General features: G+C 36.6%; 1 protein-coding gene across 2 annotated transcripts; it reads left to right on the top strand.

Annotated features, from left to right (window-relative positions):
* Positions 1-934: 934 nt before the first annotated feature.
* On the top strand, positions 935-6,683 carry LOC311294956 (uncharacterized protein). 2 transcript variants are annotated; one of them, XM_084416080.1, is made up of 6 exons: positions 935-1,308; positions 2,612-3,016; positions 3,379-3,447; positions 4,473-4,583; positions 4,678-4,728; positions 5,000-6,683. In XM_084416080.1, exons 1-5 carry the CDS (start codon positions 1,263-1,265, stop codon positions 4,719-4,721), a joined length of 675 nt encoding a protein of 224 aa, XP_084272206.1. In that variant the 5' UTR covers positions 935-1,262; the 3' UTR covers positions 4,722-4,728; positions 5,000-6,683. The 2 variants fall into 2 exon arrangements, with proteins under 2 accessions (XP_084272206.1, XP_084272207.1); XM_084416081.1 differs by having other exon boundaries at positions 947-1,308; positions 4,681-4,728.
* The last annotated feature ends 7,088 nt before the right edge of the window (positions 6,684-13,771 follow it).

Raw genomic sequence — 13,771 nt, 5'->3', positions numbered from 1 at the left:
TAACTTTTCTGGGCCAGCAAGTTTGGGCCACCTAGCAGCCTATGGAGGAGTGAGACAAGGCTCAGATTTCATCAAAAATATCTTAATTTGTGTTCCGAAGATGAACGAAGGTCTTACGCGGTTGGAACAACATGAGGGTGAGTAATTACTGACAGAATTTTCATTTTTGGGTGAACTATCCCTTTAAAATAAATTGTAACCAAACTGATTGCTCACCATCTAATCTCCCCAGACCATAATATTTAGCCTTGTTAGGAAACGATCAACGATATTTGCTGGTTTGACTGGTCATGATGTTTTGGCTCATTGGTTAACATATACTGGGAATGAAGCCCTGTAAAGCTCTGAGGTTGAGCTGGGAACAGCGCCATCTTCTGGTTCGTAATGCATGTTTGAACAAAATTACATTTACTAGTGATGTCGTAGATATCGTTTCTGAGAAAATCTGATGGAAGGCAATTAAGTTTCGTTATCTGTTAAAATAACGTTAAAATCTATTAAACTAAATAATAATACGTTTTAATGTGGTTGGTTGAAAATCTTGAAATATGTGGAGTTTTGGGTACTTTGAAAGTTTTCAAAGCAGGATGTTATGTTTAATTTATCAACAAAAAAAATGTTTTTGTAATAATTACACACACACACACACACACACACACACACGGAAATCAAAAAAATAAATTGTACACTTTAAAGTAGAATTATTTTTATTGATAAATGAATCATAACATACTGCTTTGAAAACATCCTGCATATTTCAACCAACCTATTAAAACTCACAACTTATCACTTAACAGTAAACGAAACCAGACATTCTCTGACGAAACTTAGTTTGACTTCATCACGTGATTTTGACAGAAACGATACAAACCTGGATGCGGAATTAAGTATAGCCAATATATATATATACAAAACTCGAATAACACAGTGCCTCACACGCAACATCACTAATAAATGGTCTTTATACATTTCCACATATAGGCTATAATATACAAAAGTGTATTGAAGACCTATATTTTACTTAACTGTGATATCATGATCCAACACTTTGCAACTCCGCCTACAGAGTAAGAAATAAAGGCACAGTTTACTATCGCTTTCTTCACACAGGAACCTCTCCTGAACTGCTGCTCCGTGTCCTGCTGTCCTCCACCATCAGGACTTGCACAGACTCCGGGGATACGACTATGCAGCAAAATTCAAGATTCGATTAAATTGATTTAGCAGGTGAATAACAACAATAATAAAATCCAAATAAAAAAATGGGGGGGTTTCGTGTGCTCACTCTGTTTGTTTTTCTCGTTGATGGTAAGTCTCTTGACTTTTTTTAATTTTTAATGCTTCTAGCAAATGCATTAATGTAGAAAATGCATGAATTGAAAGTGATAGGCTAGGTGTGATGTCAGTTGCTTTGGATAAATGTCTCTGCCGAATGCATAGGTGTAGATGCATCACACACACGCAGGATAAAGTTAGCCTACTCCATGAATTGCATCCTAATTCAGTGTTTATGGTCGCGCAATGCTATTTTTTTTTTTGGTTTGTTTGTTTTGGCGAGCTTAGTGACAGAATCAGTCAGCACTCCAGTCAGCACTCCCTTTGTTCTGTCTTAACCCGTTGGACCAGTTCTGCCAACAATAGTCACTAACCAATTTAACACATTTAATGCTTTTAATATATTATGTAAAGAAATTATTCACTATCTCTCGCTTTCTTGTTCTGTGCCAGCAAGTGATTGAACAAAATACAAAACTTATAGTTTGCTGTTGATCACGTGGTTGTCCGAGAAACGATACAAGCCTCGATACTTTTCTTAATATAGCCTACAGATGAACTCGAGCCTCTGTTTCATACATAACACCACTAATATAATGGTCTTCACTGGTGGTTTAGACCTGAATAACCAAACTTAAAAACTCTTTCAAAAGCAAACAGAGCTGGCTGCACTATAGGCCTAAACCAGGAAGTCCAATATATTCACCTAGAATCATGACTGGACGGAAAGACATTGATATCATACTTGTTAATCATTATGAGTTGACATATGCATAGGTTTGCCCCAACTTCAGAAATAGTACACCTATTTAATACAGAAGAGGATTAGGGCCAAGCAACAATTTAATAATAATAAAAAAAAAACATTATAGTCAGTCATTATAACTATAATGAATTATTCTCATTATAATATACTAGTCATCATAATTATAAAAATAAAACCATCGAGATTAAAGTCATTATAATCCGAGATTAAACTCATTACATTTCTAGAACAAAAGTCAAAATACAATGTTGAGAAAAAAAAAAAAACTAATTAAATTTTGAGAATAAAGCCATTGTTTTGAGAAAAAAAATACTATAATGATGACATAATGACTTTAATCTCAAGATGGTTTTATTTTATTTTTTTTATTATTATTTCATGGTCCTAATTTTCTTCAGTAATAGTAATAGTTCTGTATGAAGGATTTTAATATGAGGCTGTAAAAATCTACATTTCTTTATACACAGAGATCTTTATGATATAAGATCTTCTGTCATTGGCTTTCTCCTAATCAAACACATTGCTGTGTTTTGATGTGTTTAAGTAATTTTTGTTCATCTTTCTCTCCAGGTGTGCTTGCTGACACCTCTGGATTGTACTTGGTGTCAGTGACGGAGGGAGATTCAGTCCCTCTAAACACTGGTGTTATCAAACAACAACGGGACAAGATGCTGTGGTATTTCAACGACACTCTCATAGCTCTGATCAACGGAGAGCCCGGTACTAGTTGTCTGTATGATGGAGAAGACGGGAGATTCAGAGACAGAGTAGAGGTGGACTATGAGACCGGATCTCTGACCATCAGAGACATCACAACTGAACACGCTGGACGATTCGAAGCAAATTTCATCCAAAGCAAGAGCTCAGGAACCAGCCAAAGCTTGAACCGAAACAGCAAGTGTGACAGCACAAAAATCACCAAAAAAATTAGCAACATCGGCGACACCATACAAACATTCATCGTTTCCGTCAGCAGTGAGTCTCTTAGTCATTTTCCTGCAGCACTCTTGACATCTGTGATTGTTTGAATGTCAAAACTGTCACATTGTGTCGCATTTCTGGTTTGGCAAGTTTAGACTGACGCTGTTCACACCTTCTTAATAATCCAACATTAAAAATATTATAATTAGTCCTAAAAGGCTCTTTTTCTGACTGCCAATTTATATCAAACACTATTATAGTTGATCACTATGGCTGGTAATGTTTCTTATACATCATATTAATAATGAGACACTGCAGGGAGTATCTTCCTTGTTTTTAAATTTGTAAGATATTTTAAAATCAATTGTTGTGTGCTTTTATTAATTTCGTTACTTTTATTCTCTTGTATTTTCCAGCTCTGTCTGTTCCTGCCAAAATCGATGACAGATCGTACGAGACAGGGGAGGAAAAAGAGTGTGACAGGAGTATGTTTCCGTCTCCCTTCATTGTTTCCAGTCATGTAAAAAAGTTGGTGTGTTTGTGCTGAAAAGCTGTTTTCGGATAAAATGTGGCGCTGTGCATTATGGTCAAACACCTCCACTTTGGTCTTGTCTGTCCAAAAGACATTGTTCAAGAAGTCTTGAGGCTTCTCCTGGCAACCCTTCCAAACATGCCTTACTTGTCCAGTCATTTTCCAATTGCACTGTCATGAACTTCATCATTTCACATGCTAACTGAGGCCTGTAGAGTCTGAGGTGTTGCTCTTGGGTGTTTTGCAATTTCTCTGATCTTTGGGTGAATTTCCTGGGACGTCCACTCTTGAGAAGATTGGCAACTGCCTTAAATGTTTTCTACTTGTGAATAATCTTCCTTACTGTATAGAATTATGGACTTCAAATTGTTTGGCAATGGCCTTGTAACGCTTCATAGATTAATGGCAGCAACATTTATTTCTCTAAGGCTATGTTCAGACTGTAGGTAAATGTGGCCCAAATCCAAATTTTTATTGAACATGTGACTCATTCATGCGACTTTTACGCCACTCTAGAGCAACATTCATTGCATTTCTGTGTTCATGGGAGTCACTTAAAAAAAATGTACATACCTGAAGTATTACAGTGATAGCTGTAGATACAAGCAAAAATTTATAAATGTTTCGAAATTCTTCCCTCTTTTTTTCATATCCTCGTCTTTGTTTTTTGTTAATTCAATGGCTTCCTTGGCAGATCATGCTGTACATAACTGCATAATCGCTTACTTTAATGTCCTCCGTGTTTCCGTATGACAGCACGCTTTGTGACGTCTTTTTATCGTTACTTTTTGATAATCAGTTCCTGAATGATACCCACTTCATTTCTATGGAAGGGTTTAAGGGTATATCCTTGGTTTTGCATTTATTATGTCCCAACACATAAAACCACAGAATTCAATGAGGGTGTCATTATTATTTTTTTCAATTACTGTATCAGATTCACTCCCACTAATGACTGTCTGTGTTTATCTGTTCCAGGTTCAGGTCTGAATACAGTTTATGTAGCAGTGATATGTGCTGTTGCTGTTCTGATGTCTGTAGCTGTAGCTGTTGGTGTGATATATCTTCGTCGCAGGAGGTCTACAAATGGCAAGTGTCACCTACATATACTATAGTAAAAGGAAAACAACATCTTTATTATGCAAAATTAGCATTTAATTGTGTGTGTGTTTTCCTCTTACAGCAGAAGCCGAGAAAAGCAAGCTTGAGCAACTGTTGAAAGTCTAAATATGAGGTAAGATACTAAACTACTGTAGTAGAACATTTTCATCCAAAAATACAGTATGGTGCAAATGTCTTAGGCATGTTACAACCTTCACAAAAATGTGCCATTTTAAAAAAAAGTTATGTAATGAGACAGACAAAATAATGTGAATTAATGCTTTAAAATCAACTGTTGTACTTGAAATTGACTTGTTGTGCATTAAATAAATATATATCTGCAGAGGATCTGTGAAAGAGCAGACGCGACTCTCCTGTTCTTCTCATTTTATCCTGTTTTACAGGTTAACAGTAATCTGTCAGCCGTGGCCTGCGACAAATACAGTATGCACATCAAACACCACAGACGATCATGGAATCTGAGTGAAATGCATAATCTGGGGTGAAAAATCTACACATATCTGAACAACAATCCAAACAGAATGAGCAGTAGTGTAAAAATGAAGTAACCAGAGTAGTCACCAGCAGGAATCACAAAAATTTTATGAATTTTATGAGCGTGTGAAACATTTTTAACAACAATACAGACAAAAAGCACAGAAGTAACATGACAAAATAGTAAACAGTTAAAAAAATAGTAAAACATTATTAATAATAATATTAAAAAATATGTAAACCAATGGTTGGGTTTGTCCATATTTTACCCAATATTTGACCCATATTTGAGTTGAAACAACCCAGTATGCAGATGACACGCAGATCTACTTAGCTATATCACCTAACACTGCAGCCCCATTGACTCCCTGTGCAAATGCATTGGTGAAATTAACCACTGGATATGGGATTTTAGGTAATATAATCAGACTAATTTTTGGATTACTTTAGACCTATCTTGTTTATAACATTGATTTAAAAAGTATAATCTTCTACCATGGTGAAAATGATTAGAAGAGAAAGAACATTTATGAAGTTAAAAATGTAATCATAAAAACTTTACTTATAGTTAATAAAAATAGAAAAAAGTTATTTAAATATGTTATTTGTTTATGCTGTAGCCTACTCTATTTTCTATTTAATTAGTCACCTGACTGTTCTTCTGAGTGTGCAATTTCATAAATCTTTTGAGAACAGAAACGGAGAATCAATTAATTCTGAATAATTCCCTGGCATTTTGCGAAAAATAAGTAATCATAGTCAATTAAAAGTTATTGTATTCTAATTATGTGCATCTAAAAAGTATTACAATGTAATTACAAGTGCTTCATTTTTTTGGAATCTGATTACACTGTAAAAACATTTGTGTAATTTTAACTGTAACATATTGTTAAATTGTACAAAAACAAAACAACCCTGTTTATAAGTTCAAAAACTGTAAAATATCAGACATTTCATGTAATCTTTACAGTTTAAATCTGTTAAATGTACAGTTTTTAGAAGTAAAAAAGGAAAAGCAAATAATAATTTGCAGCGAAAAACTGTAAACTGGCATTCCCAGAAATCCCTGTGTAAAATTTTATTTTCAAGAATTATGGTTCTTTACAGTTTTTGTTATCAGTTATGGACTGTTGGGATTTATGTTATATCTTCTGTTGTTTAATGAATGTTTATTGCATTATTCAAGTGTTGTGTGTTACCATGATGGTGTTTTGTGTTTGCGTGAATGACCTTCTACTGTACACACTAGTGTAATTCAGCTTGTTGAAAAGCCACTTCTTCATGAGGCTTCCTCTTTCACCACCTGCATTACTATCAGTATGTGTTAAAGGTAAAAAATAGTTTTTATTAGCAGTGTGCGTTGTTGGATTTACCGGTTTAAATTGCAATTTTCTTTAATTACAGTTTATACTATAGAAGTTACAGGTTGTTCTGTAAATATGTTTACATTTTTACTGTATTTTTTACAGAATTATTCAGACAACCACAGCTTAACCACAACTTCAATACATTTGACCTCAATACATTGCAGATGTTCTCACTGATAAACCGACTGAATATAAACAGATCACTCATATCATCAGAATCAAGTCATTTAGAGATACCAAGGGTTCACTCAAAGTAAGGAGAGTCTGTTTTTATTATGCCAGCTGCAGATGAAACCAGCTTCCAGAAGAGATCAGATGTGCTCCTACAGTATCACATTCAAATCCAGACTCAAAACACTACTGTATGTCCAACTTATTGCACTTTATCTATGTATCCTTCTCGTCATATTTTTAACTGTTTTGATGCATTTTAAAATTGTACACATAAAAGATCTATACCATTCCCACTGACCAAATAGAAATCTCATTCATAGATGACAGATGTGCTGATTTTCAGAGATTCTGAAACCGCAAACAACGCTGTTTGTTTCTCATTTTACCATCTGTGATTTCTTGTTTTCTTTCAGATGAGAACCCAACAACATCAAAATCACATTTATTGATTTAGCGGAGTATAAGAAGCGTATAAAAGGTTGGTTGTGGGTTAGTTAAGGTTGTGTGGAGGTCAGCACCTCAGTTTACTCATTTCCTTTTTACTATTTTATGTGACAAATGTGCAAAATGTTCAATTCATTTCATACATGTCGTACAAAAATGGCAACTCATGTTATTGGGTTAAAAAGAACCGCAGAATCTGCCAAGAAATGAATCTGTCAATGTGACACCTTTTTTTTTCTAAATAACATATTATAAATACTGCAGATTATGTGACTACTTTTAAGTCCAGATTGATAAAGTATCTGTTTAGCTGAGCAATGAGAACTAAACTGAAAGGAAACTCAATACAATGAAACATAACATGTGACAGCATTGCTAGCATTAAAAAACAAAATTACTGGTCAACTGGTGAGTAACCATGTTTCATACACTGAGCAATGCTGTTTTTACTCACATTTGCTACTTGATAATATTAGGCAGATTTTTCTCAAAAATCCCTGTAATACAAAGCTATTTTTTAGGACAGCATTTAATTATTCCTTCTCTGAATGTCACTTCAGTTTTTTGGGATGGTCATACAGGGTAAAACTAAAGCAAACCTGAAACATATCTTGCTGAGAATAAAAATGCACTTTTATATACATGTTAATGGTAATATTGTAGTTATTCTCACCAATCCCAAATCTCAACCACAGACTCATGGTGAAAGTGATCAAGGGATCTTGAAGACATCTGACATCTGCATACACCACTTCATCCTCCTCTTTAACATTCTGTACAAAACACAAGATAATAATAATAATAATAAATATAGCTGCAAGCAGCAATTATCGGGGCCAAGCGCAAGCAGATGACAGGATATGCCAACATGGCTGAAGGTGTCAGACCAACTGCAACAATGAGCAATTAAAGACATTTAAAGAGGATTTTAGGCGAAATGGCTGTAAAATCACATAAACAGTAATACAAAATATGATTTAATTGATTATCACTTTCGACCACAGTTACGAAACTGATGTGATGTGGTCAGAGAGAAGTGACAATGACACATACAAAGTTTGGTGTCAATATGTCAGGGCATTGCAGAGATAAAGCCTGAATAGTCCTTTTGGCATCATGCCTCAACTTTGCTGCTGCGCTATACGAAAACGGTTTCGTCTATCGACACGAAATCCATAACTTTTAGTCAGCACGGTCTGGAGATGATACGATTCGATTTTGGTGAAAATCGGACAAACGGTCTAGGAGGAGTTCGAAAAAGTAGGTTTTGAATGAAAATCAAGATGGCGGACAGGAAGTTCGGCCAAATAAGGTAAACTTGGTATCTATGTTCTCGGCTTGACCCAAGGAATCTATTAAGACCAGTGGCATTTCAATAGCCAGATTTATTCAAAAGTTATTAGCTTTTATGTAAATTTTGTTATAACTTTTGACCACTAGGAGGCGCTGTCTCGAAACTTCTCACGCTACTTCAAGGCATTGTGCTGATGACCCATACCAATTTTCGTAACAATCCGTTAATGCGTTCTTAAAATACAGCATTTTAGCACAAAATTCAAAATGGCCGACAGCCAAAATGGCTGATCTGGGAAAATTGGATATAAATCGACTCAGCATGACGCCCTGAATCTAACAAGACCAAATTTATGATTTTTGGACAAACTGTTCAGAAGTTATAAGAAAAAAAATCTATTTTTCATATCTCCGGACCAGTAGGTGGTGCTGTGCCGAAACGCAGCATGTTGCCTCAGGTCATGCTTGTGATGACATGTACCAAGTGTGGTCTGAATCCAATAAAGCGTTGCGGAGATACAGCCTTATGTCTGTTTTCGCAAGCGCTACGTAAAATTTGTTCGAGGGTTTATCGAAAACGGTTTGGAGAATCAACTTGAATTCCATAACTTTTTGTCGGCATGGTCGGGAGATGATCTGGTTAAATTTTCGTGAAAATCGGAGTAACGGCCTAGGAGGAGTTCGAAAAAGTAGTTTTTTCGGAAAATTCAAAATGGCGGAAAAATTTTCATGACGGAAAATGACGTCATATGGTGCAATCGAATCGTACTGAGCCAAGGAATAAGAGGAAAAGGGAATTTTGTTTCTAGCCCTTGTGGTTCAAAAGTTATTAGCATAAACATGAGTGCAACTTTGGACAGCTGGTGGCGCTAGAGGGAATGAATTGCAGACTCCAAATTTGCTATGCTGATAGTTCAGACTCTCCTTTATCAGTGTGCCAAATTTTATAACTTTCCCGCAAGCGGTTCTATGGGCTGCCATAGACTCCCAGTCGGAAAAATGAAGAATAATAATAAATATAGCTGCAAGCAGCAATACGGGGCCAAGCCCTGCAAGGCAGAGCAAGCAACAGCCGCTGTAGCGCAATGCGGAGCCAGAAGAGCAAAACATCAGAAATTTAATGTACATCAAGCACAGTAAGCACATCAATTACAGCAGCACAGCTAGCATTTAAGCACCAACAGCAGTGCAGAGCCGGAAGGAATTTAAATTATTATTTTATACACAATTTCAAAGTCGCCCCACACTGGTCTCGAACCCACGACCACAATGGTTCGGGATTCATGACGCATGGTTGAACCACTTGCGCCACCCAGAGGACATGTTTTACAAAGCTGCAGAGGAGAGGCTTCAGTGTGTGAATGAGCACACAAAATCATGTTAACGAGATTAGCATGCTAAGCTAACTTAATGCTAATATAGCTTATGATGTGGTACATCCAATGCTGGCAAAATAGATATCCTCAGATTCGACATGACGCAAGGAATCGATAGACACCAATTTTATGATTTTGTGACAAACTGTTCACAAGTTACAGCCTCTGAACCAATTATGGGTCGACCTCATTAAGTTTGCGACATCATAACTTTTTTTTTCCAGTATAGCAAAAAAATCGGGGACAGTACTTTTATGCGGCTCAGTCCGAAGATCATTTGAGTACATGTTTGGACAAAATTAGACCAATTTTGAAGGAGGAGTAGCGAAAAAACTGTTTTACATTCACTCCAATATGGCGGCCAGTCACATTGTTGATAAATAACATATGAGATATCGTTGAAATCGGCATAAGCCAAGGAATATATTGACATAAAGAAATCAAATTTCAAGCAATGTTAGCAAAAGTTATAAGCGTTTTTTCAAAAAACAATGATATCTCTGGAACACTAGGTGGCGCTGTGATCAAATTTCTCAGGTACCTTCGGGCCATGCTAATGATGATCCATACCAAATTTGGTGAAGAAATTTCAAATAGTTTAAAAGATATTGCAAATTATGACATCATTCAAAATGGCGGACACGTGGTACATCCCATCATGGCAAAATCGATATCCACGGATTTGTCATGACCCAAGGAATCGATAGACACCAAGTTTATAATTTTCTGACAAACTGTTCATAAGTTATTGGCCAAAATATGCATTTTCCATATCTCATGACCCGTAGGTGGCGCTGTTCCCAACTTTGGCATGGAACCTCAGATCATGCTTCCGATGAAGTGTACCAATTTTCGTTTCGATTGATCAAAGTTTGGCCGAGCTATAGCTTCTGAACCAATTTTGGGTCGACCTCGTTAAGTTTGCGACATCATAACTTTTTTTTTTCCAATATAGCAAAAAAATCGGGGACAGTACTTTTATGCGGCTCAGTCCGAAGATCATTTGAGTACATGTTTGGACAAAATTAGACCAATTTTGAAGGAGGAGTAGCAAAAAAACTGCATACTGTACTTTTCAAAATGGCCACTACTGTAATGGGCGGAGTCTTAATGTAAGATATTGGTTCTAATCAGCATGATGAGATGAATCAGGTGTACTAAGTTTCATTTTTCTAGATCAAAGGGTTCAAAAGTTATAACCATTTCAATGTTGAATTTTTGAACTGCTGGTGGCGCTATAGAGTTGGACCTAGAGACTCAAAAATTGCTACAATTACTTTTCATTACCATCACTACAAGTGTGCCAAATTTCATCATTTTCCTATGTATGGTTCATAGGGCTGCCATAGACTTCAAGAGGAGGAAGAAGAATAATAATAATAATAAATATAGCTGCAAGCAGCAATACGGGGCCAAGCCCTGCAAGGCAGAGCAAGCAACAGCCGCTGTAGCGCAATGCGGAGCCAGAAGAGCAAAACATCAGAAATTTAATGTACATCAAGCACAGTAAGCACATCAATTACAGCAGCACAGCTAGCATTTAAGCACCAACAGCAGTGCAGAGCCGGAAGGAATTTAAATTATTATTTTATACACAATTTCAAAGTCGCCCCACACTGGTCTCGAACCCACGACCACAATGGTTCGGGATTCATGACGCATGGTTGAACCACTTGCGCCACCCAGAGGACATGTTTTACAAAGCTGCAGAGGAGAGGCTTCAGTGTGTGAATGAGCACACAAAATCATGTTAACGAGATTAGCATGCTAAGCTAACTTAATGCTAATATAGCTTATGATGTGGTACATCCAATGCTGGCAAAATAGATATCCTCAGATTCGACATGACGCAAGGAATCGATAGACACCAATTTTATGATTTTGTGACAAACTGTTCACAAGTTACAGCCTCTGAACCAATTATGGGTTGACCTCATTAAGTTTGCGACATCATAACTTTTTTTTTCCAGTATAGCAAAAAAATCGGGGACAGTACTTTTATGCGGCTCAGTCCGAAGATCATTTGAGTACATGTTTGGACAAAATTAGACCAATTTTGAAGGAGGAGTAGCGAAAAAACTGTTTTACATTCACTCCAATATGGCGGCCAGTCACATTGTTGATAAATAACATATGAGATATCGTTGAAATCGGCATAAGCCAAGGAATATATTGACATAAAGAAATCAAATTTCAAGCAATGTTAGCAAAAGTTATAAGCGTTTTTTCAAAAAACAATGATATCTCTGGAACACTAGGTGGCGCTGTGATCAAATTTCTCAGGTACCTTCGGGCCATGCTAATGATGATCCATACCAAATTTGGTGAAGAAATTTCAAATAGTTTAAAAGATATTGCAAATTATGACATCATTCAAAATGGCGGACACGTGGTACATCCCATCATGGCAAAATCGATATCCACGGATTTGTCATGACCCAAGGAATCGATAGACACCAAGTTTATAATTTTCTGACAAACTGTTCATAAGTTATTGGCCAAAATATGCATTTTCCATATCTCATGACCCGTAGGTGGCGCTGTTCCCAACTTTGGCATGGAACCTCAGATCATGCTTCCGATGAAGTGTACCAATTTTCGTTTCGATTGATCAAAGTTTGGCCGAGCTATAGCTTCTGAACCAATTTTGGGTCGACCTCGTTAAGTTTGCGACGTCATAACTTTTGATCAGAGAAGAATAAAAAAAATCGGGGACAGTACTTTTATGCGGCTCAGTCCGAAGATCATTTGAGTACATGTTTGGACAAAATTAGACCAATTTTGAAGGAGGAGTAGCAAAAAAACTGCATACTGTACTTTTCAAAATGGCCACTACTGTAATGGGCGGAGTCTTAATGTAAGATATTGGTTCTAATCAGCATGATGAGATGAATCAGGTGTACTAAGTTTCATTTTTCTAGATCAAAGGGTTCAAAAGTTATAACCATTTCAATGTTGAATTTTTGAACTGCTGGTGGCGCTATAGAGTTGGACCTAGAGACTCAAAAATTGCTACAATTACTTTTCATTACCATCACTACAAGTGTGCCAAATTTCATCATTTTCCTATGTATGGTTCATAGGGCTGCCATAGACTTCAAGAGGAGGAAGAAGAATAATAATAATAATAAATATAGCTGCAAGCAGCAATACGGGGCCAAGCCCTGCAAGGCAGAGCAAGCAACAGCCGCTGTAGCGCAATGCGGAGCCAGAAGAGCAAAACATCAGAAATTTAATGTACATCAAGCACAGTAAGCACATCAATTACAGCAGCACAGCTAGCATTTAAGCACCAACAGCAGTGCAGAGCCGGAAGGAATTTAAATTATTATTTTATACACAATTTCAAAGTCGCCCCACACTGGTCTCGAACCCACGACCACAATGGTTCGGGATTCATGACGCATGGTTGAACCACTTGCGCCACCCAGAGGACATGTTTTACAAAGCTGCAGAGGAGAGGCTTCAGTGTGTGAATGAGCACACAAAATCATGTTAACGAGATTAGCATGCTAAGCTAACTTAATGCTAATATAGCTTATGATGTGGTACATCCAATGCTGGCAAAATAGATATCCTCAGATTCGACATGACGCAAGGAATCGATAGACACCAATTTTATGATTTTGTGACAAACTGTTCACAAGTTACAGCCTCTGAACCAATTATGGGTTGACCTCATTAAGTTTGCGACATCATAACTTTTTTTTTCCAGTATAGCAAAAAAATCGGGGACAGTACTTTTATGCGGCTCAGTCCGAAGATCATTTGAGTACATGTTTGGACAAAATTAGACCAATTTTGAAGGAGGAGTAGCGAAAAAACTGTTTTACATTCACTCCAATATGGCGGCCAGTCACATTGTTGATAAATAACATATGAGATATCGTTGAAATCGGCATAAGCCAAGGAATATATTGACATAAAGAAATCAAATTTCAAGCAATGTTAGCAAAAGTTATAAGCGTTTTTTCAAAAAACAATGATATCTCTGGAACACTAGGTGGCGCTGTGATCAAATTTCTCA

Source organism: Rutilus rutilus, assembly GCF_951802725.1.
Source record: "Rutilus rutilus genome assembly, chromosome: 8".
NCBI classification, from domain to species: domain Eukaryota; kingdom Metazoa; phylum Chordata; class Actinopteri; order Cypriniformes; family Leuciscidae; genus Rutilus; species Rutilus rutilus.
This window is presented reverse-complemented; position numbering and strand designations above follow the sequence as displayed.

Coding starts and splice junctions, on each gene's coding strand:
- LOC311294956 (XM_084416080.1), top strand. CDS start 1,263: ATGGGGGGGTTTCGTGTGCTCACTCTGTTTGTTTTTCTCGTTGATG. Junction 3,017..3,378: donor ATTCATCGTTTCCGTCAGCA/GTGAGTCTCTTA, acceptor TGTATTTTCCAG/CTCTGTCTGTTCCTGCCAAA. Junction 3,448..4,472: donor GGAAAAAGAGTGTGACAGGA/GTATGTTTCCGT, acceptor TATCTGTTCCAG/GTTCAGGTCTGAATACAGTT.